Source organism: Chrysemys picta, chromosome 2 (genome assembly GCF_011386835.1).
Source record: "Chrysemys picta bellii isolate R12L10 chromosome 2, ASM1138683v2, whole genome shotgun sequence".
NCBI lineage: Eukaryota > Metazoa > Chordata > Testudines > Emydidae > Chrysemys > Chrysemys picta.
This window is the reverse complement of record NC_088792.1, coordinates 79,447,799-79,471,736: the sequence shown is the minus strand read 5'-3', so window position 1 is coordinate 79,471,736 and position 23,938 is coordinate 79,447,799. Positions and strand designations below refer to the sequence as shown.

Here is a 23,938-nt window from a genome sequence, read left to right as displayed (position 1 = left end):
ATGCTTTATTTTTTTGGAAAGCTTTCCAACCCTTCACTATAAAAGTCTGTGATAAATCTGTCAAAATTGAAGTGTGGTTGGAGAACAAATTATGATCAGAATCGTGGGTATTTTCTGGTTAACTTTTTCACCACACACAGGGCATATAAATGAAGGATGTAAACTGCTGGAAGTTGAGATTCCCAGCTTTCCATTGGTGGTATGACATTTGTTTCTAGCTGTGGTGGTCCATAAGATATCAAACCTTAATGTTTTCTAGATTGGGTGACCAGTGAAATACAGTGGTGGTGCTTGATTAGGAAAGAACATAACAATTCTGAGACTTGCAGAATTTTCATTCTTTGCTGTTTAAATATAAGACTACAGCACATCACGTGCCTAGCTTTGGTACTTGGAATTCTCTTCCCAAACCATTTGTATAAAGGGGGCTGGGTAGCAATGATATTAACTGATGTGCCCCTCCCTCTGTTGATTCCATGTGCTATTCAAAATATATTGGTGATCAGTGAGATCATGAAGAGTTGGACACTTCCCTTGTTACATCTAATCTGATTTAGTTCCCTGTGGTTGACTTTTGAATCAGATTTCACCCGTTATTTCTTACAGTACCTGAGGGAAGCCACTTTTGGGATGGAGTTGGCCATTTCAATGGCCAAAGGTGAAAGAGTGTTTCAATCAATTGGCTAAAAATCTCTATTTAATCTTCCATCTTTGTGCCCCGTTGATATATGTTGGGCTACACACAGTGGTCTTCCTGAACCCTCTATATCAGAGATACCTTTATTTCCATCCCTTTTACTCATTGAAAAATACCTTCTAATGCTGTTACTTTTAGACTGAAATAAAAACTAAATACATAACAGAACCTGCAGGATGGTTCTCCAGTTTTTCAAAAACACTTGCAATCAGGAACATCTGTTGGATGATATGTTTGACAGTCCTCTCTATTTCCAGTCAAAACTGGGTTTTGTTCAGCAAAAAATCCCTCATAATTAAACATTAGCTTTGCATTTATACCACTTTAACCAAATAAACGTAAGTCATATTTTCTCTTGAGCTATCTTGAAAGCCATGTTTTGACCAAGTATATTTTTTGTGTCCCAGTTAAGTACAGAAAATATGACTTAATGGAAATGGATAATGCTTTCCATTAGCAGATAGCAAAGCACTTTACAAAGGAGTTAAGTCTCATCCCCATTTTACAGATGGAGAAACTGAGGCATACAGTGGTGAAGTGACTTGGCCAAGGTCACCCAGCAGGCAAGTGGTAGAGCTGAGAATAGAATGGAGATCTCCTGAGTCCCATTCGAGTGCTCTTTAAAAGCATTAATGAAAGAATAGTAATTGAATTTTTCAAGCTTAGAATACTTGAAATTTTGGTGATATTTGTGTATTATAATAAATAATTGTGTGCTTGTTGGCTACTAATGAATACTTTTTCTTTTCCTCCCAAACCTTGTTAAGTTTACGGTTGATGTCCTATGTTTCAATTTTCTAAGACTTAGTTTAAAAACGTAGATTAAAAAGGTTGCCATCAGTTAGGAATGCATGACTTTAGATTAAGTTCACAATTTTGGGGGAATCTATTGCTGGATTTGCAACTCAGTTCTAGCTTACCTGTTGTGTAAAAATGGGAAACAAAAATGCAGCATTAATATGGAAAGTCTTTGTTCTTCTTCGAGTGCTTGTTCATGTCGATTCCAATCGATGGCCAGAAGATTTTTCCCTTAGCAGCATCCGTCGGGTCGGCCTGGGCACCCCCTGGAGTTGCACCCTCATGGCGCCTAATATATAGCCCTGCTGACCCGCCGCCCCTTCAGTTCCTTCTTACCGCCAGTGATGGTGGCTGGAACTTCCCTTGGCTCTTGCTCAGCAAGTTTCTTTGTTATTCCATGTATATATAGATTCTAGGACTGGAAGGGACCTCGAGAGGTCATCAAGCCCAGTCCCCTGCCCTCATGGCAGGACCAAATTCTGTCTAGACCATCCCTGATAGACATTTATCTAACCTGCTCTTAAATATCTCCAGAGATGGAGATTCCACAACCTCCCTAGGCAATCCACTCCAGTGTCTAACCACCCTGATAGTTAGGAACTTTTTCCTAATGTCCAACTCAAACCTCCCCCGCTGCAGCCTAAGCCCATTGCCTCTTGTTCTATCCTTAGAGGCTAAGGTGAACAAGTTTTCTCCCTCCTCCTTATGACACCCTTTTAGATACCTGAAAACTGCTATCATGTCCCCTCTCAGTCTTCTCTTTTCCAAACTAAACGAACCCAATTCTTTCTGCCTTCCTTCATAGGTCATGTTCTCAAGACCTTTAATCATTCTTGTTGCTCTTCTCTGGACCCTCTCCAATTTCTCCACATCTTTCTTGAAATGCTGTGCCCAGAACTGGACACAATACTCCAGATGAGGCCTAACCAGAGCAGAGTAGAGTGGAAGAATGACTTCTCGTGTCTTTCTCACAACACACCTGTTAATACATCCCAGAATCATCTTTGCTTTTTGTGCAACAGCATTACACGGTTGACTCATATTTACCTTGTGGTCCACTATAACCCCTAGATCCCTTTTTTCGTACTCCTTCCTAGACAGTCTCTTCCCATTCTGTATGTGTGAAACTGATTTTTCCTTCCTAAGTGGAGCACTTTGCATTTGTCTTTGTTAAACTTCATCCTGTTTACCTCAGACTATTTCTCCAATTTGTCCAGATCATTTTGAATTATGACCCTGTCCTCCAAAGCAGTTGCAATCCCTCCCAGTTTGGTATCATCTGCAAACTTAATAAGCGTACTTTCTATGCCAATATCTAAGTCGTTAATGAAGATATTGAACAGAGCCGGTCCCAAAACGGACCCCTGCGGAACCCCACTTGTTATGCCTTTCCAGCAGGATTGGGAACCATTAATAACAACTCTCTGGGTACGGTTATCCAGCCAGTTATGCACCCACCTTATAGTAGCCCCATCTAAATTGTATTTGCCTAGTTTATCAATAAGAATATCATGCGAGACCGTATCAAATGCCTTACTAAAGTCTAGGTATACCACATCCACAGCTTCTCCCTTATTCACAAGACTCGTTATCCTATCAAAGAAAGCTATCAGATTGGTTTGACACGATTTGTTCTTTACAAATCCATGTTGGCTATTCCCTATCACCTTACCACCTTCCAAGTGTTTGCAGATGATTTCCTTAATTACTTGCTCCATTATCTTCCCCGGCACAGAAGTTAAACTAACTGGTCTGTAGTTTCCTGGGTTGTTTTTATTTCCCTTTTCCTAGATGGGCACTATATTTGCCCTTTTCCAGTCTTCTGGAATCTCTCCTGTCTCCCATGATTTTCCAAAGATAATAGCTAGAGGCTCAGATACCTCCTCTATTAGCTCCTTGAGTATTCTAGGATGCATTTCATCAGGCCCTGGTGACTTGCAGGCATCTAACTTTTCTAAGTAATTTTTAACTTGTTCTTTTTTTATTTTATCTGCTAAACCTACCCCCTTCCCATTAACATTCACTATGTTAGGCATTCCTTCAGACTTCTCGGTAAAGACCGAAACAAAGAAGTCATTAAGCATCTCTGCCATTTCCAAGTTTCCTGTTACTGTTTCTCCCTCTTCACTGAGCAGTGGGCCTACCCTGTCTTTGGTCTTCCTCTTACTTCTAATGTATTGATAAAAAGTCTTCTTGTTTCCCTTTATTCCTGTAGCTAATTTGAGCTCATTTTGTGCCTTTGCCTTTCTAATCTTGCCCCTTGCATTCCTGTGTTGTTTGCCTATATTCATCCTTTGTAATCTATCCTAGTTTCCATTTTTTATATGACTCCTTTTTATTTTTTAGATCATGCAAGATCTCGTGGTTAAGCCAAGGTGGTCTTTTGCCACATTTTCTATCTTTCCTAACCAGCAGAATAGCTTGCTTTTGGGCCCTTAATAGTGTCTCTTTGAAAAACTGCCAACTCTCCTCAGTTGCTTTTCCCCTCAGTCTTGATTTCCATGGGACCTTACCTATCAGCTCTCTGAGCTTACCAAAATCCACCTTCCTGAACTCCATTGTCTCTATTTTGCTGTACTTCCTTCTACCCTTCCTTAGAATTGCAAACTCTATGATTTCATGATCACTTTTCACCCAAGCTGCCTTCTACTTTCAAATTCTCAATGAGTTCCTCCCTATTTGTTAAAATCAAGTCTAGAACAGCTTTCCCCCTAGTAGCTTTTTTCAACGTTCTGAAATAAAAAGTTGTCTGCAATGCAGTCCAAGAAGGAGGTGTTGCCTTATATGGCACCTATAGTCCCGACGCCTTTGCCTCCGGGCCTGTCGTCTACTCCGTCACCGTGCTTGACTCCAACTTAGGCACCGGCCTTCGCGACGGCGACACATCCATCTCCCACGCCTGCACCATTGTTGACGTTGACCTTGATGCAGGCACCTACAGCCCAGGTGCTGATGTTGGCACCTGGCCCCCGGAACCCAGCAGTTCCTGTGAGCGTGCCGATGCAGCTCCCTCCCGTGAGACTGATGCTGATATTGACTACGACGCCTCCGGCCCCGGCACCGGCACCACCTCCTCCAACACTGCCCTGGGAGTCACATGACCCATCCGGGGCAGATGGCAGTGAGCTTCCACCACTGGCACACGCTTCCTTCTCCTCGTCGCCGGACGAGGTGTTGGCAGGGACGTCCATAGCTCCTGCGTTAGAGGACAATAGAGTTCTACAGCAGTTGCTCCGCAGGGCTGCCCAAAGTTTGGGCATCAAGGCCGAGGAGGTGGTTGAGGACACGGATCCCATGGTGGACATCCTAGTACCCTTGGGGCCTTCACGGGTAGCGTTACCCCTCATAAAAACGGTGGTGGACACCACCAAGACTCTATGGCAGACTCCCTACCACCCACTGCCAAACTCAATGAGCGCTGGTATTTCGTTCCTTCCAGAGGCTTTGAGTATCTCTACTCCCATCCGCTGTTGGACTCGCTGGTCTTCAATGCGGCTAACCAGCGGGAGAGAAAAGGTTTCCAAGTTCCTTCCCCAAAACTAAACACTTGGACCTCGTGGGCAGAAAAATCTATTCCACTGGTGGTTTACAACTCTTTATTGTGAACCAGCAGGCCATTGTGAGCTGGTACTCTGTACTCTTATAATACCTGTGCTTCCATGGCTTAGTTCACAGAGCTTGTCCCTTCGGACTCTCGGTCAGAGTTCACCGCTTTGGTGGAAGAAGGGAAATTAGTCTCCCATTCTTCACTGCAGGCAGCCTTAGATGCTGCCACAAGAGTCATGGCGACAGGGGTGGCTATGCAGCGGGGGGCCTGATTGCAAGTCTCAGGGTTACCCTACGAAGTCCAACAAACAATTCAGGACCTCCCGTTTGAGGGTGAGACTCTGTTTTCAGAGAAGATGGACAAACGGCTCCACAGCCTAAAAGATTCCCGAGCCACCCTTAGATGCTTGGGCTTGCATACCCCTGCCACACAGCAGAGACACTTCCGCCCACAACCTCCTCAAAGGTTGCAGCAGCAGAACCGCCAGGACAACTCTAGGAGGAGGAACCGGAGCGGTAGGAGAAGGCAACATCCCTCCGCTAATCAAGGCCAGGCAAAACTGCCCTTTGGCCATAAACTGGCTTTTTGAAGGTGCGGTCAAGGATGGCGCACCAGACCAGAGACTGGATTCACCCCTCCTTACCTTTTCCTCCCGACTATCCCCTTTCTACCGTGCATGGTCCCGTATAACTTCGGACTGCTGGGTGCTTCGCATGGTAGAGAGGGGATACTCCATCCAATTCTGTGCCCTTCCGCCCTATTTCCCCGTCCCTCTTCAGGGACCCTTCTCACAAGTAACTTCTCATTCAGGAGGTGCAGTCGCTCTTAGCACTAAGGGCGGTGGAGGAGATTCCATTGGAACACAGGGGTGAGGGTTTCTATTCCCGCTATTTCTTAATACCGAAGGCCTAAGGCCTATCCTCGACCTGTGCAACCTCAACAAGTTTGTGAGGAAACTCAGGTTCCGCATGGTCTCCCTGACCCCCGTTATCCCTTCACTGGATCCAGCAGACTGGTATGCTGTCCTCGACTTGAAGGATGCGTATTTTCACATAGCGATTGAGCACAACCACAGAAAGTTCCTCAGGTTTGTGGTCAGTGGTTCCCATTACCAATTACTGTCCTCCCTTTCAGCCTGTCAGCAGCACCTCGAGTCTTCACCAAGTGCATGGCAGTCATCGCCGGCTTTCTGTGGAAACATCAGATACAGGTGTTCCCATACCTCGCCGACTGGCTGATCAGAGGCCGATCCAGGGCTCAGCTGGAAGCTCAGGTGGCATTCATCAGAGCCACTTTCAAGAATCTAGGCCTCCTACTGAATGAAACAAAATCGACTTTGTCCCCGGTCCAGAGGATAGAGTTCATAGGGGTGGTTCTGGACTCAACCCAAGCCAGAGCATTCCTCCCACAGGCAAGATTCCAGGCCCTCGACGCCATGATCCAGGGACTCAAGCACTTCCCCACCACCACCTCAAGAAATTGTCTCAAACTTCTCAGCCACATGGTGGCCTGTACGTACGTGGTTTGGCACACCAGACTCAGGCTTCGGCCGCTTCAGTCGTAGCTTGCGTCAGTGTACAGACCTGCCAGGGACAGCTTGGACAGGACTGTGACCCTGCCTCGCCCTATCCTTGACTTGCTGCTGTGGTGGACGGACGCTCAGCAGGTGTGCTCAGGAGTCCCCTTCGCTGCCCAACAACCATCCCTGATGCTAGTGACGGACGCGTCAGACTTGGGGTGGGGAGCTCATCTGGGGGACCACAGGACACAGGGCCTCTGGTCACAGACAGATCTCAGTCTTCATATCAATGTCAGGGAGCTCAGGGAGTGTCATGCCTAGCGTGTCAGTCATTCCGCCCGTATCTAGCAAGCCAGTGTGTATCGGTTGTGACCGACAGTACGACCGCAATGTTCTATATCAACAAATGGGAGTGCACGCTTCTCTCCCCTATGCCAGGAAGCCCTCAAGTTATAGGACTTCTGTATAGAGCACTCAGTTGATCTAAAGGAGTCGTACCTTCCAGGGGTCCAGAATGAGCTGGCGGACTGCCTCAGCAGATCTTTTCGCAGCCACAAGTGGTCCCTTCGCCCGGACGTCGCATCTTCGCTCTTCCAGAGGTGGGTCTGTCCCCTGATCGACCTCTTCACCACACGATGCAACAGGAAGTGTCAGCAGTTCTGCTTCTTCCGGAATCAGTCTGGGCAGCACAGCGGACGTGTTCCTCCTCCATTATGGGGGACCGCTTCTATACGCCTTCCCACCCATACCGCTCATCCACAAGATCCTACTTAAGATCAGCAGAGACCGGGCTCAGATCATTCTCATAGCACCAGCCTGGCCTCACCAGCATTGGTACATGTCTCTCCTAGACTTATCAGTCAGAGCCCTGATTACCCTGCTGCTCTTCCCGGACCACCTCACGCAGGATCGTGGGAGGCTCCAGCACCCGAACCTGCAGTCGCTGCATCTCACAGCCTGGAGGCTCCATGGCTGACTACGTTCGAGCTTTCTTGTTCAGAACAAGTCAGACAGGGTCTCTTGAGTAGTAGGAAACCCTCCACGAGGGCCACATACCTGGCGAAGTGGAAGAGATTTTCAGTCTGGTCAGTTCAGCGCAACTTTCCCCAGTGCTAGCCTGAGTGCCCCAGATTTTGGATTACCTTTTCCACCTAAAGCAAGAAGGTTTCTCCTTGTCTTCCATAAGAGTACATCTAGCTGCCATCTTGGCTTTCCACCCAGGGGTACAGGGGCCGCTCGGTTTTCACTAACCCACTGGTCTGTCGCTTCCTGAAGGGCCTCGATAGGTTGTACCTGCACGTCCGCCAACCAGTTTCTGCTTGGGCCCTTAACTTGGTCCTCTTTAGGCTCATGGGGCATCCCTTTGAGCCTCTAGCAACATGCTCCCTGCTATACCTCTCCTACAAGGTCACGTTCCTGGTGGCAATAACTTGAGCCTGGAGGGTGTCTAAGCTCAGGGCTCTAATGTCCGAGCCGCCCTACACCGTGTTTTTTAAGGACAAGATTTAGCTCAGTCCCCATCCGGCCTTCCTCCCGAAGGTGGTATTGCAGTTCCACATCAACCAGGACATTTTCCTTCCGGTTTTCTACCCCAAGCCTCATGCGAGTAGCAGGGAGCAGAGGCTCCACACTCTTGACATCTGCAGTGTGCTGGCCTTTTACATCGAAAGGATGAAACCATTCAGGAAGTCGGTACAACTCTTTGTCGCAGTAGCGAACAGGATGAAGGGCCAGCCTGTTTCAACACAGCACATTTCATCATGGATTGTGGCCTGCATTACCAAGTGCTACAATCTAGCAGGGATCCCAGCTCCCCCGATAACGGTGCACTGTACAAGGGTGCAAGCTTCATCAACAGCTTTCCTGGCTCAAGTCCCAACGCAGGAAATTTTCAGGGTAGCAACGTGCTCATCGATACACACTTTCGCCACACACTATGCAATTACTAGGTAGGCCAGAGATGATGCGGCCTTTGGTAGAGCAGTACTCTAGTCGGTGGACAGCTCCGACCCTACCTCCTAAATTTGCTTGGAGTCTCCTGATTGGAATTGACATGAACAAGCACTTGAAGAAGAAAAAACCGTTACTCACTTTCTCGGAACTGTTGTTCTTCGAGATGTGTTGTTCATGTCCATTCCAATACCCACTCTCCTACCCCTCTATCGGAGTAGCCGGCAAGAAGGAACTGAAGGGGTGGCGGGTCGGCAGGGCTATACATTAGACATCATGAGGGCGTGACTCCAAGAGGTGCCCAAGCCGACCCGACGGATGCTGCTAAGGGAAAAATCTTCCAGCCATTGTGCACAAGCGCGCGCGCGCACACACTTGATTGGAATGGACATGAACAACACCTCTTGAAGAACAACGGTTCCAAGAAGGTGAGTAACCATTTTTTATCTTCCCCTTGCTCTGACCCTATTTTTTCTTCCCTTTTTGTGAACATTTGTCCCATTGATTGTGCTGTCTTTTGAATATTTCTCAATAACTAAGGCATAGCTGACTTTTGATCAAAAGCTTTTTGTGACAGGTTGAAGTTTTAAAGAGAAACTGTCATCTTGTAATCAGATTTTACAAGAGTGAAAAGTTACAGGTACTACATTTGGTCTTGAGCCCTTTTGCCAATGTTTTTGTGGAAATCATTCTCTTTTCTTTCTCTGTTGCTGTTAGTGAGATGCACAGAGATTAGGGGAAAATCTCTCTTCCTATTTGTTCACTTTGTACATTTTCAGAACCTTGGAATATAGTCAGTTTCTCTATTTTTTCCCAGTGTTTGTTATAGTAATCTTAAATGCAGTAGTAATAGTTGATTTAAGTCTCACTTTTGTCTTATCTCACTGTCTGCCTAGGTTTTTACCATGCCCCATCTCTGTGTTCTGAGCATTTGACAGAATTAAACTGTGTGTGTGTGTGTGTGTTTAATGTGTGTATATATAAACTTCTCTTTCTCCTCCAGTGTGCAGAGAATGGACTTTTTTGGATTTTTGTTGTTGTTGATAGGTCAAAATGGATTTTGGATTTTTGACCTCAAGGTTAGCTTTACCTCATGCAGTACAAAGATCTAGTTTTATGGGCCAATCACCAAGAAATGTATTTCCCAGGCACACGAGGCACATTCCAGAATTTGACATTACTAGTGGAATGTAGCTTGAGGTGATGATCACTGAGTGAGGTGGTCAGATGATGTGAGCCAGTCGCATAGAGGCTTTGGGGGAGGATAACCAAAACCTTGAGTCTTTTGCTATTTCATAGGAAGCCAGCAAAAAGAGTGGAGCACTGGGGTAATGTGCTTTGGCAGGCTGTGTTGCTGAGCAGTTAGGCTGCTATGTTCTGAACCAATTTTAGCTTTTTTTTTTTTTAATTTAAGGTAATCAGATTCAATCCTAGACATGAAGGAATAAAAAGTTCACTGTGGGTAAGTTCAAATTAGATAGGCACGCAATTCTTGTCAACTGTATTTAGAAATTACATTTTTTTATGGCTATAGGCTATTTGCATATACACAAGCAGTGGTGGTGAGTTCTTTACCATGCTTCATTCTTCTTGTAAGCATAGCTTTAGTCTTTCTAGGATTTAGCTTCCGATAGCTGCTTTAACACAAGAACTAGGGGCCACCAAATGAAATTAATAGGCAGCAGGTTTAAAACAAACAAAAGGAAGTATTTTTTTTCCACACAAAGCACAGTCAATCTTTGGAACTCCTTGCCAGAGGATGTTGTGAAAGCCAAGACTATAACAGGGTTCAAAAAAGAACTAGATAAATTCATGGAGGATAGGTCCATCAATGGCTATTGGCCAGGATGGGCATGGATGGTGTCCCTAGCCTCTGTTTGCCAGAAGCTGGGAATGGGCGACAGGGCATGGATCACTTGATGATTACCTGTTCTGTTCATTCCCTCTGGAGCACCTGGCATTGGCCACTGTTGGAAGACAGGATACTGGGCTAGATGGACCTTTGATCTGACCCAGTATGGCTGTTCTTATGTTCTTCATTCAGTTGCTGGTTGTGCTGTTTACTGTCTTCATATAGATGTGCTTAATGGCTTCATATAGATGTTGAACAGATTAAGGGAGAGGAGGAATCCACATCTGAAGGCTATTGAGGTGGAGGAGCATATGCCCATCACAATTTAGAGTTTGATGTGAGATGAGCAGTGAAAGCCATCTCAGATCCAGAGCTGCTAACCATGCCCACATATGAAATGGGGAGCAGGATTTTTTATAGGAGTACAAATGTTTCTTTTTTCTGGTCAAGAAGAGCTCATTCATCAGTGCCACCATCTGTCTGTTCCATGTCCAGCCCTGAAGCTTAATTAGATGGGGCTCAGAATATTGGCAGAATCTAGGTGGAGTTGGAGGTGATCTCTGCAAGCTTCTCAGTTACTTTGCTCAAGAATAGAAAGCTAGATACTGGATAGTAATTTCTTAACTAATAGTCAGATTGTGATGTGGTTCAGGAAGACTGTTAGGTCTCTTTTTAGAGGAGGTATTAATGAGCTCAGTTAGGGGGCAGAGACTTTCTCAATATTTTCACTATCTGACAAGGGTATGGATTAGGGTTGCAGCCTCCTTCATGGCTTCATTTTCTTGCAGTACTTCCTGTTTGTCTGTGAGCATAGACTGAATTTGGATATAGAGGGTTTCTTGTGTTGATTCCTGGTGCTGTGAATGATTTTCTCGAGAAGTAGGCTAATTGTTCTTTGAAGTGGGAGGTGTTGGGTTCTGGAATTGAGTGCAGACTTTCTGGGTTAGAAGACTCTTCGTCCCCTTATTGACTGTGTCCTTTTAAGACTTTCCCTGTTTCTTTTACAGTCCCATGGCTATGTTTTTGTAGTACCCTTTTTAATATCCAAATACATTTTTTGAAATTCTAAGTAACTTTTTAAATACAAAAGGGACTTTCATTGCAATAAAAAATTTTCTTATTGACTTAAATGGCGCTAAAGTTGGACACTTGGTTTTTAAAAGTGAAATGAACTGGCTGTTGGAGTTACATTTGGGGTGAAGTGCCTGAAATCCAGTGACTAAAGGAAAGAGGGGAGCAGACATTTTTTTTTAACCTATGGAGTTGGCACATCTACTTTTGAGCTTCAAGTTTGTCCTGTGGGTTGTTTCACTTGCAAGGTTTTAATTGAGAGCCAAGTGACAATGTCAGATTAAAAATTATTTAAAAAAAATAATTGTCCTTTTTATGGTGCATAAACATATCAAACACTTAATCACAACCTTTTAATTTTTTAATTGCTATAGTTTGTATGTTGCTGTTCTATTGGTAAATGATCATTAAATTTATGAGGTAGAAAATGAAATCTAGTGCCTCATTCTGAGGTGTGATAAATGGGAAATTGTTACCCAACATATTTCAAAGTCACTGCAGTAGAACATTGATCCAAGAAATGTGTGTGTTTCACCTCATTTTTTGGCATATAACAGTTATTGTGTGCTCTGAAGTTCTATTGGCATGACTTTCAATTCTTTTGATTATCTCCCCTGTTTTAACAAGAACATGTAGACTTCAGCTTTTAAGGGCTTCTATAATTGACCATGTTTATACGGTAGTCATGTGGAAGAACTAATTTATCCAAACTACAGCTTCCTTGAAGTGTTAATCACACATTATATTTTCCAGATTCAAGGCACATCAAGGGTATCCAGTTTTCGAGAGAAGTTTTTGGGTATCGTGAGGTTCCTCTAATGCCCTTCGAGTAAAATTCTCTTGAAATTCCATTACTCTTTATCTCATTGTGCCTTTGAAACTCACTTTCTTCAAACACATTGACAGCATGGTTTTCTGACCGGTGCTGGTCAGCAGTGCATTGCTTTAGTTAGGGTCTTGGCAAAACATACTTTTTGAAGAACTCACCTGCTGAAGTACTCTGTAAAGCCCACATTGCAATTATTTTTGAATGGCTTACACTAAGGAGCAAGTGAATATATGTAATCTTGTTTCTCTTTCTATGTTTTAGATACGTTTGGCAGTGAAAATGGATTACTTATTTGGAACAAATATGCTTATATGAGAAGATCCCAATTCCAAACAGTTTAAACATTAGTCCTTCTTCAGGAACAGTATGGCAGGCTTCAAACGAGGGTATGATGGAAAAATTGCTGGACTATATGATTTGGATAAAACCTTGGGCAGAGGCCACTTTGCTGTGGTCAAACTTGCCCGGCATGTCTTTACAGGTGAAAAAGTAGCAGTGAAAGTAATTGACAAGACCAAACTGGACACTCTGGCCACTGGGCATCTTTTCCAAGAAGTTAGATGCATGAAACTAGTGCAGCATCCTAATATTGTTCGTCTGTATGAAGTGATTGACACCCAGACCAAACTTTACCTTATCTTGGAGCTTGGTGATGGAGGAGATATGTTTGATTACATCATGAAACATGAAGAGGGACTTAATGAGGACCTGGCTAAGAAATACTTTGCTCAGATAGTTCATGCTATATCTTATTGCCATAAACTACATGTAGTTCACAGAGACTTAAAACCAGAAAATGTTGTCTTCTTTGAAAAACAAGGACTTGTGAAATTGACTGACTTTGGCTTCAGCAACAAATTTCAGCCTGGAAAGAAGCTCACTACCAGTTGCGGATCTCTAGCATATTCTGCTCCTGAAATTCTACTTGGGGATGAGTATGATGCACCAGCAGTGGGTAAGTCACGATTCTTAAATTTGACTAGTAATATTAACTTATGTACCTCAGCATTTTACCAGTTAGATGTTTTCCCTTCCAAAATAATGCCATCCTTGGAAGACAAGAAGTCGTATAGTAAAGGTCAGATCACTGAGTCAAGGTTACAATAGCTTTATCTGAAGGAGACAATATTTAGCCTATTTAAGAAGAACTTTCAAACTGCTTGTTAAATCTTTTATTTTTATCTTAAAGCTCATAAAAATGGAAACCCATGCAATATATGCCCTGGATTAAAATATGAATAGTAAGGTGTATGCAGTATGCCTTCTGGTATATAGTGATTCAAACAAAATCCAGCTCCTTTCATAGGGAACAGAAAGGTAAAATTAAAAATGAAACAAAACTCCCCAAATCTAAACACACAAGAATCACTTGCCTCACAAACAGAAGTAAACTTTGAGAACGAGCAGTTCTTCTTTTGAGTGGTTGCCCGTGTATATTCCATTCTTAGCGAGCATTTGCTTGAAATCCGAGTCTTTTGGCCAGCAGTGTCTGAGTGCTCCCATACAGCCTGAGGGCCTTTGTGCTCCCACACCAAGGGCATGCAGCATGGGACGTATTGCCACTCAGTTCCTTCTTACTTCTTGTGGCTTTGACACGGTGCGCCCAGAGTCCATGATCACTAAATCTAAATTTTCCTTATTAAGAGAGAAAGTGTATATATTAGTACAGTAAATTTGGTTTAGTTAGTTGCCTGTTGGCACCACCTCTTTGATAGGTTTCACTTAGTTCTGTGAAGTCTTTAATACTTGTACATATTCCCAAGTGGGATCTTTCAGTACCAGTGCTTAAAGATGTTGCAGTCAAAGTCTCTGGGATTAAATTTTGGCCCCCATTGTGAGGCAGCAGTTCCCATTAATGATGGGCACACAAAATCTCATTGTTTGGAGGAGTCACATTTCCCCTTAAATGCACACAACCTGAAATAGAGGTTATGATCAACTGATGTACAGAACATTATAACAAATAATAGGATAGACTCCCTCAGACAAACTTACTAAGTGGAGAAGATTTTTGGCTTGGTGTGAACTTCATCTCTGACAGCCTCCTGAGATGTACGTTCCTGCAATGTTAGATTATCTGCTCTCTCTAAAGAACTCTTTTTCACTTAGCACTGTCAGGGTGCATCTTTCAGCTATTAACACTTACCATTCATCTACAGGGGTATTCTGTTTTTTTCCCATCCTACAATGTTCAGATTCCTCAGGGGTTTAAGGGTTTTTCTACTTATAAGGGAAGGCAATCCCCACATGGATTCTTAATGTAGCACTGGGGGGCCTCATGAGACCCCTGTTTGAGCCCATTGTAAATTCTCTTCTATATCTATCTATGAAAAGCTTCCTACTAGCAATCACATCAGTTAAGAGGATTGGGGAGAGGTGAACTCAAGGCATACTCCATCTATCCTGTTTTCCATTCTGAACTGGTTTTTCTTAGGCCACATCCTAATTTCTTACTGAAAATATTGTCAGACTTCTGTTTTAAATCAGACTGTCTTACCTACCTACATTTTCCTCAGACCTCAGTCTAATCACAGGAACTCTAAACGACATACCCTTAATGATCATAGGGCTGTAGCTTTTTACTTACAGAAAACAAAATCCTTCCGGGCCTCCCTAAGGCAATTGTCCTTTGCAGAGAGGATGAAAGACCATACTGTTTACTTCCAAACATTATCTAAATGGGTTATTGGATTTTGCTGTGAACTAGCAACAGTAGATTCACCAGTTAATATTAGAACTCATTCCACTAGAATGCAAGCAACTTCCGCTGCTTCCTTGAGAAGTAGTCCCATAATGGACATTTGTAAAGCATCCACCTGGGATTCCATACATACCTTCAGAACAGATGTTGCTTTTGGCAGGGATGTTTAGAGTCTAGATAAGACTTTTTAAGCACCCACCACCTTAGTTCGGGTTACTGCTTGGGAGTCACCAAGAATGGAATATGTATATAGACAAGCACTCAAAGAGTTGCTTTACTTGCACAGTAACTAGAATTCTTTGAGATGTGTAATATATATATGGGCAACACAACCTGACCTCCTTTCCCTTTGCCAGAGGATCCAGGTGTAAATTGGATTCTGGGATTGGCCCTGCACTGCCCTCTGTGACCAAGGGGGCATTTGCCGCACATGTGGACCGAAAGGGCACTACTGGCCAAAGACTCCAATCTTGAGTGTGTGGGACACATGTGCACCAATAGTAGAAAATCTATATATGGACCAGTGTTTCTCAACACATGGGTGGAAACTCAAAAGTGGGTCGCAAGAATGTATGAAAGAGTTGCGAACAAATTTAAAAATAGATCATATTTTGCTACAACTTTTAAAAAATAGATGCTGCTTGTGCTTCACTGTATGTTAATGCTGTGCATACTGATGATACTGCTACCCTTACATCTGCGCTGCTACTGGCTGTGGCTTGTTATGATTGTTTGTTTTTGTTTTATTACATGTATTAGGTAATAAGTATTTTGGGGCTAAAATACTTGTTTGTTTTCTACTTAAGCTATTACTGGGTTGGAACTGGCCATCAATGTTTACAAATGGGTCCTGGTCCAAAAAAGTTTGAGAACCACTGATATAGATAACACACCTTAAGCTCCAGTTACTGTGTACAGATGAGTAAATTTGTCTTTCACATGGTGACTGTTGTGATTTGTCTTGGAGCATAATGTAATAAAATCTCATTCTCTGGTCAAGTTAGTCATAGAAAGTTAAGGAAAGAGTCATTGGGTTCGTACTAATGTATCATAATTTCTGTGGCAGGATGACTCGCTTCCAGCTCTAGGTCGTCCCGTTGGTGGAAATTTTGATAATGCAATGTCTTTGGAAATGGGTTGAGTTGGGTATCATTCAACCCCTTTTCCCATGATCACAGTGGTACCAAACATGACAAACCTAGAATCGTTACGTAGGTATATATTGGAGAAAATGTTTAAAAATTGAACACACAGGTATACATTGCTTACATTAAAAGGACATTGATCTTGCCTAATCCTAGGGAAGTTGTCCTTGACATGTAGGACTGAAAACATTTATTCATCAGTCATCAGTGACATCTGTCTGGGGCACCACTGCTAGACATGTTGTCACGCCAATCCTTGTCCAAGCCGCACTTGCACATCTCCATACAAAACAGGGTGCCAGCCAAACATTTGCAAGATAGTGAGCATCTGGTCTTTGCACGAGTGTTTGATTCGCTGAAAGATTGATTTGGGAGTGCATAGTATTTCACATATAGCTGGTGTGATTAGTCCATCCTCCAAGACCCATCCATGTGCGATAGCAGAGGGTAGTTTTGGATGCGCTTGATCATCCTGGAGCCATTCTGTTGCTCGATAAATTTCCCTCGTATTAGCAGCTATAAATGCACCCTTGTCCATGGTAATTTTTCTCCTTTTGTCTGCTTCTTGGAAAACATCCACCAACTCTGCCAGTGTCGTAATGTTGGTTTTTAAATGGTAAACTTGGTATATGAATGCCTCAAGTGCATTTATGGCCTCATCAGTGACTGTCTCAGCCGTTCCAAGCAGCCTCAGAGTGAGGAGAGTCTTCAGAGGCAGAATTGAATGCCTTTCAGAAAGATAATTTTGGTCTTTCCAGGCAACTTTCCAGTAGTATCACATGCTGAAAGGTTGTGGAAACCTGGCAGTACGGTGGCTTTTAACAATTTCAGTGATAGGAACACATCTCTGAGGGATATACAGGAATTCTGTTCCTCAGCAGCTGGCACAAAAACAGAATCTTGCAGAAGTCTTGGGTAGCATCTCAGAGAGAGTACTAGAACATCTGTCTTGTGCAAAAAATCTGGAGTTTAGTTGCACTTTTCTCTGTGGCATTGATAGCATGTGAAATAATTTTAGCATGAGCCTCCTTATGGGAACTATGAGGAAACTCCACTGACCACTGCAAGGCAGCAGCTTCATTATGCCATGTGACGATGAAATTATTTGAATAATTCTTTGCATGCTGGAGCATTTTTCCTTCATGGTGTGTAGTTAACTCATCCTTTGTGGGTATATGAGGCAGTAGCTTCTTCATTGTGAGATTGGAGAAGTTTGTGGAGTCAGTGATTTTTGTATTGGACAGCCATGGAGTCACTACTTTCTGGTAATATTTTTAATTGAATCCTCTGCATACATGTCAACTATGAGGTAGACTTTGTCGTAGGCCTAGTATTTTCTCTGTAGCCTCAGAATGAAATGTTCAGCCAAATCTCAGCAGTTTCTGATGTGTTGAGAGCTTGTATCTCAGCTATACCATCGATGATTGCTAAGGTGAAAGTCCTCTGCTAGCACAAGGTACTGGTCACGTTGTCAGTAAGTGCTGGCTTAGGAAGACCATGTAAGATGTACATTAGTTTGCTTTTCGCCTGTCATATATGCATGCAACATATGTTTTGTCACATTCAAATGTCAATCCTGGTGTCACAGATAACTCGAAGTTTCCCAGAGTCTCATGTTGCTCAACATCATGCTGAAATCTGGATAATACCAGGAGATGAGCCAACAATGACCTGTTTGTGGTCAGCCCTATAATGGTCCCTGCCACCTTCACTCTGACATTCTTTGCATTCAAGCACAGCTTTTGCCTGTTCTTCTGAATTGGAGCCCATAGAATGATGGAGCTATAGATAATTCTTTGGGTTTTGAAGGCTTCATACAAATCATAGTCCAAAGTATTCATTTGACTGACATCTTTAGCTATCTCATCACTGAAGACTGCTTTCATCATGATATTAATGAGTTCCAGTCTGTCGTAAGCGCATGGGTTGCTGATGCAAGTAAGCTCATCCTGTATCTATAAAATCACCCCGCGACCCCGGCATTTAACACTACTTAATGAGTCTAGATGGTGCTTGGTTACTTGTGAGAAAGTTGTATAAACTACATCCATATCCCAGAGTTCATCTTCAATAAGTACTTTAAGTGCCTTTCTGCTAAGCATTTGTTCCTCTTCAATCCTGATCAAAGCACATATTTCTACGTATTTAGCCTCTATGTCAGTCATTGCCACTCCTTTAGAGCCTCTGCGAGAATTTTTGAACTCCAGCTGAGTCTCACAGTTTGCAGTAGTAAAGTCAGTATTTGTTTCTGTTATTTCTACCTTTTGATGCATCACATTACATATGTTCATGGTGTAGCACTCAGAATTATGCAATGTGGTATGTGTGGGTGTCTTTTGGGTCAGTTGCACACATTTTAGTTTCCATGCAATGTTCTTGCTAAGAGTGACTGCTTCATACAGTTTCTCACCCGTTGAAACCATGTTTAATGAATGCTGTTGGGTTTCTGGGTTACCGCAGAAAGGTAGGGTTCTTCTCGAAATGCATGCCATGGGACCTACTATAAGGTGAGTCTCACCACAGTTTGCACTTGTCCTAGCACTTTCAACTCTTTCCTGATGCTTGATGTACTTCCTCTCCAACCTTGCCAAATGCAGTTTATGGGTGTACTTCTTATATCATGTAAGGTGCCACCAAGTGTTGTGTTTAACCAGGTCTTCCATGATGGTATTCTCCAAAGATTCAGCAACTAGTTGGTACTGTTCGTCTCCCCACTGATGCCTAAAAATGCTCAAGACCAAAAAACCCAAGGATTTTCGAATAAATTACTTGGTAATCGTAATTAATTGTTATTTAATGTATGTTATGTAACTGTGTATACCATTTGCAGATGTATTCAACTAATTACTACCTGGATAGTGATGTCTTAATCACGCATTACAACTCTTTTTACATCTTAAAGCTGATAATCAATATCCGTGAGCTGCTGCTTTTTTGCTCATGAGGCAAATCAACTTGAAGCACACCTTCCATTTATAGTAATCTGTAACATTAAAAAGTTCATGGATCGCGTTCTGAGCATTAATTGATAACACAGTACTGTCAATCAAGGACCACAATTTAATTTTGTGAAAGCTGCGTATTTGACATGCCTGTGTTAAAGTATAATTAAAAGTTGATATGTAAACATTCTCAAATATATATCTACAAAATTGTTCTAGGTTTGTTTTGTTTGGTACCATTGTGATTGTGGGAGAATGGGCTTTCGAATGATATCCAACTTGACCCATTTCCAATGACATCGTACTATCAGCATTTCCACCAACTGGAGGACCTGAGGTTGAGGGGGAGCAAGTTCCCCTGCCCGCCACGCTGCAGAGGGTGATGCCATTGAAATTATAAATTTTTACGAATCAAATGACACCTCCCTTACCTTTATATCATTAACTTGCCCACAGAATTACACATGCTCCCAGACTAGATGATCTAATGGGAACTGGGAACCAGCAGTTAAAGGATGAGATGCTGACCTTACCTTTAAAAGTAGCAGTGCAGACGCAATTAACTAAAGAAAAATAAAATAACAATGAGAAAGCACTAATGTCTAAGAACTAAACTTTGGAGATGGCTAGTTTCTCCTACCTGCTGGAGATGGGAATAATTGGAGATTGCCAGGGTGTCAAATGTTAATTATAGTTATTGCCTTCGAAGTGCTAATTTGCTTGTTTCCTCCTACTGGAAGGGCGGGATCATGCTAGCTATCCGGGCTAACATATTAAGGGTGAGAGAACTCTTTCCTAACTTCTGATATTACTCCTGTGGGAATTCTGCGCCAAAAAAATAAAAATTATGTGCAAAATATTGCAAAATTATGCAAATTTTATTTGTCAATAAATAAATGTGGCTCCAGCATGGCAATGGGGAGCATAGGCCACTGGCTGCATTGAAGTGGGAGATCACCCTGAAACCCCACCACCTCTGACACAGTGCAAGGGCTGGGCCTGCTCCAGAAACACCCCAGATCCAAGTGTTGATGGGGCTTAGTGTGGTGGGATCCAGGGGTGGGGTGAGAGGTTTCTGTGTGGGGCAGTCTGGATTTGGGGGGCTCAGTGGGAGATCTGGATACGCAGAGGCTTGTTGGGGGATTCCGGGTGCAGGGGCAATGGGACTCTGCTGGGGATCCAGGTGAATGTGGTTTGGGCTTGGGGGCAGTCTGGGTGTGGGGAGATGGGGCTTGACAGGTGTGGGGGCTGAGTGAGGGGGTCCGGGTGCTGGGGGAGTGGAGCTTGATGGGATGGGGCTCCAGATGCAGTTGGTTGGGGATCAGCGGGGTGGGGTCTGGGTGTGTGGGGCTTGTCGGAGGGTCCAGGTGTAAGAGGGTAGGGCTTGTCAAGGTTCAATGGGCCTGCATAATGGAGGCGCCAGCTGCTGTCGAGGTGATGCTGCATGCCGGGCTCCTGCTTCCCTCCTGCGATTCCCCTATCCCCTTTTCTTCTCCATTCCCCGCCCCCATTCCCCTCTCCCTGCCCCATGTTTTGCAAGAGACTCTTTTTTCTCATCTCGGAAGTACAATGCGGAACTTTTAAAATACAGGTTTTTTTTTTTTTTTTTTAATTCTTATATTGGTGGTCTGATCCGACTTGCACTTAAAAATGTTAGGTGCATTGAATGACCACCTTCAGATGAAAATAGACCTCACATCTTGTTTCTTGTAAATGCCACTGTACCACTTAAGTCCTATACTTGTACATTGTAGATAAGTGCCTATATAACTAGCTATGCACACTATTCCTAAAGGGCAGTATGATATGCAACTGGTTGAGCTGATCCAGAGCAGGTATCCAACACAATAATGAGCAGGACATGCAGAAGATGTGGCCAGAAGAAAACTAAGTCTATAGAAAAACTTGAGCAGGAAACTAGTTCTCATTTTTTAGTCTCAGGTTAATATACCAGCCAGTCAGTGACCCAGGAGTTTTAAATGCAGGTCAACAGATAGTTTGCCGGACAATAAGTAATTATATTTAAATTGTCTGGGCTGCTGGGCATGTAATCTTACAGAAGGATTACTAATTTTGTATTAAAAAAAAAAAACAAAACATTTAGTGTCCCAGTTTTCATCACTTTTAAAAAAGATTTTATAGTGCATTACAATGGAGAGTGCTGTCACCGATCTTTCCCGTATGGCAAATGAGTCTAGGTTGCCTGAGAGAAAATGTAGATTTTACCATACTGATTTCTGGATTGCATAGACCAATATTTTGTCTCTGTCACTGGCCATTAACTTGTGCTTCAAAGGAATGTGTAAACCCACAAAATACAACTGGCTAATTGTGCAATGCTGTAAGTGTGTGTGTGTGTGTGTGTGTGTGTGTGTGTGTGTGAGAGAGAGAGAGAATGGGGAGAACTTTCTTGACCTTTGCAGGTGATAAACTTTCATGAGGCCAGCGTCCTGTGTATTGTGACCATAGAATTTACCACAGAATTGGTAAAAGATTATTTTTCTAAAAAACAAAAATGTATAGCCTTTATAGATGTAAAGAGAACTGAATGTAAAATAATGCAATCTTATCTTCCTGAGTCTGCTTGTAGCCTGAAACAATAGCAGAGCAGCGTGAACTGCTCCCATGCAATGGCAATCAATATCTAATTATTTCACTGCTAATCAGTGTAGCAGAAAGTTCAAATGGTGGTGACTAAGGACAGTGGAGTATTAATAGTTCAGCCTCCTCCCTGGATTTCAAGTCACCTCTGCCCCTGTCCATGATGGGGTTGAAAGAGGAGCTGCACTCCACCCCATTGCCCAAAGCCTAAACTGTTTCCTTGATGCTGAAAATCCAAACCTCATTGCTTGCCTTCCTGGATGTCAGAAGTTTAAACTGTTGCCTACTTAGCTGCCAAAACTTTCAATTTCCTCCACCCCTTTAATTTACACAGTGCGACTGAGTTCTCATTTCAGAATCTGCAGTGAAATTGGGGGGCAGTATAAATGAATGTAAAGTTTATAAAATAGAAGAGAAAATGAAGTGGGGGTAGTATTTGTCTTCATACTTCATTCAGTATAAATCCTTTCTCTTTGAATTTACTTGAAGTTGCTGTCAAATTTAGCAGTAATTTATGTAGACTTTGCTGCAGAATATATAAGGACTTGACTATATTTTATAAGCAATGCTGGGACTAATTAGTAAATAAAAGAAAAAATTATATACTTGGTGCAGTTTCCCACCGCCAAGAACAAAGTGTTCTTCTTGAGTAGAAATAGGTTGTCCTTGTATGTAAAATAAGCTGTGCATTTCATAAAATGTTTATTAGATATTTAATAGTGCAAAAGTAATTTTGGCTTGCATAAGTAAACTGAATCAACTAGCCCAGTGGAGAATAATCTCTGGATCACTACTTTATAATAACTTAACAATTGAAACACTCAGTTTGAGTAATGGCTTTTTTCCCCCTTTCTTTTAAAGCGCATACACTGATCCCTAGAGATATCAACATCTTTTCAAGTTAAGGTTGTTAAGGTATTGATTCTGTGAATCCAATAACATTCCCTTTGGTGTCTGAGGTTGCAAATAGCTAGAAGAATAGTGAGCACTGGTCAGACCTTCTGTAGGGTTACATCAGGATTTTTACTTGCTCATAACTTTCTGAAAACTTCTCTTGGGCTAAAACTTTTCATGTTTTTCATGTTTGCAAAATCTATGCAGTTGCTGAGTCATGGAAAGGTGACTGAAAGTTCCTTGCCAATGTATGTGAAGTTTAAGACCATTTTGCACACAATGCAAATGCTAGAACTTTAGTTTAAAAAATGTCAAGTTTTTCTTTGAGTGTTGCACATGTCTATTCCACTTCAGGTATGTTTGCACCCTGTGCATTGAAGCCAGATTTTTCCCCACAGTGGTATCTGTTGTGCCGGCCCACGTGATCACTGCAAGCTCATGCTGTTAGGTGGTGGTATAAAGGAGTGGAACCACCCTGATACTCCCTCAGTTTCTTCTCACCGCTTGTGGTTGGTAGTTGGAGCACATATGCTTCCTTGCACAAGCCTTCCAGTTTTTCTCTGAGTGAATTCCATAAAACTTTATAAATAGTTAAATTAGTTGTTTAGTGTTAGTTTAGATAGTGGTACTTGTTACTTTTATTTTTGTTTGATTTTGGACTTGCACTTAGGCATGCCTCAGTACCGAGCATTAACAACACTAAGTCCCTAGGCTTTAAACAAGCCAATGCCAGTCATGATCCTTACCCAAACATTTTAGACAACAAGAGTAAGGGCCACATGCTATTTCCCGAGTATCAAGAGATGATGCCAGATTTGGGTGAGTTGTGTTGCATTCCTTGTTCAGGTAGACTCTGAAACCCTCCTTGCCAAACTTCTTGTGAGTCACCTGAAGTGGATTGGACACATGCAATCACTTGAAGAAAAAATTGTTGTTAACCTGTTCTGTAACTATTGTTCTTCAAGATGTGTTGCACATGTCCATTCCATGACCCTCCTTCCTTCCACACCATATTGGAGTCTAACTTATTGGTCTCTGGTAAGATAGCACGAGCGTGCAGAAGGTGCATGTGCCACCTCAATGGGCACTGCTGTGGGGAGAAAGGTTTCTGGCTTCAGAGCAGTGGGCATGCACATACTTGCAGTGGAATGGATGTCCAGCATATCTCTAAGGGCAACAGTTACTGAACAGGGTAGTAACCATTTTTTATGTCGTTCTTACTGATGGCTAAGTTCTGGTGTTTTTTTTTTTTTTTTTAAACAAAGTTAAAAATATGTGATTGCTAAGCACTGCATGTACTGTAATAACTTCTGATGACAATGGGAACTACGATACTATTTTGCATTGTTGCTACAGTATATATGTATACAAATTTGGCTTTATAACTGCTGT

General features: G+C 42.8%; 1 protein-coding gene across 3 annotated transcripts in view; it reads left to right on the top strand.

Annotated features, from left to right (window-relative positions):
• SNRK (SNF related kinase) overlaps window positions 1–23,938 on the top strand; it is an 85,780-nt gene that overhangs the window by 5,824 nt on the left and 56,018 nt on the right. For all 3 annotated transcript variants that reach the window (XM_008171581.4, XM_042840604.2, XM_042840603.2), the window contains exon 3: window positions 12,525–13,218. In XM_008171581.4, the coding sequence (XP_008169803.2) occupies window positions 12,630–13,218 (589 nt within the window). In that variant the 5' untranslated portion in view covers window positions 12,525–12,629. The remainder of the gene's footprint in view (window positions 1–12,524; window positions 13,219–23,938) is intronic.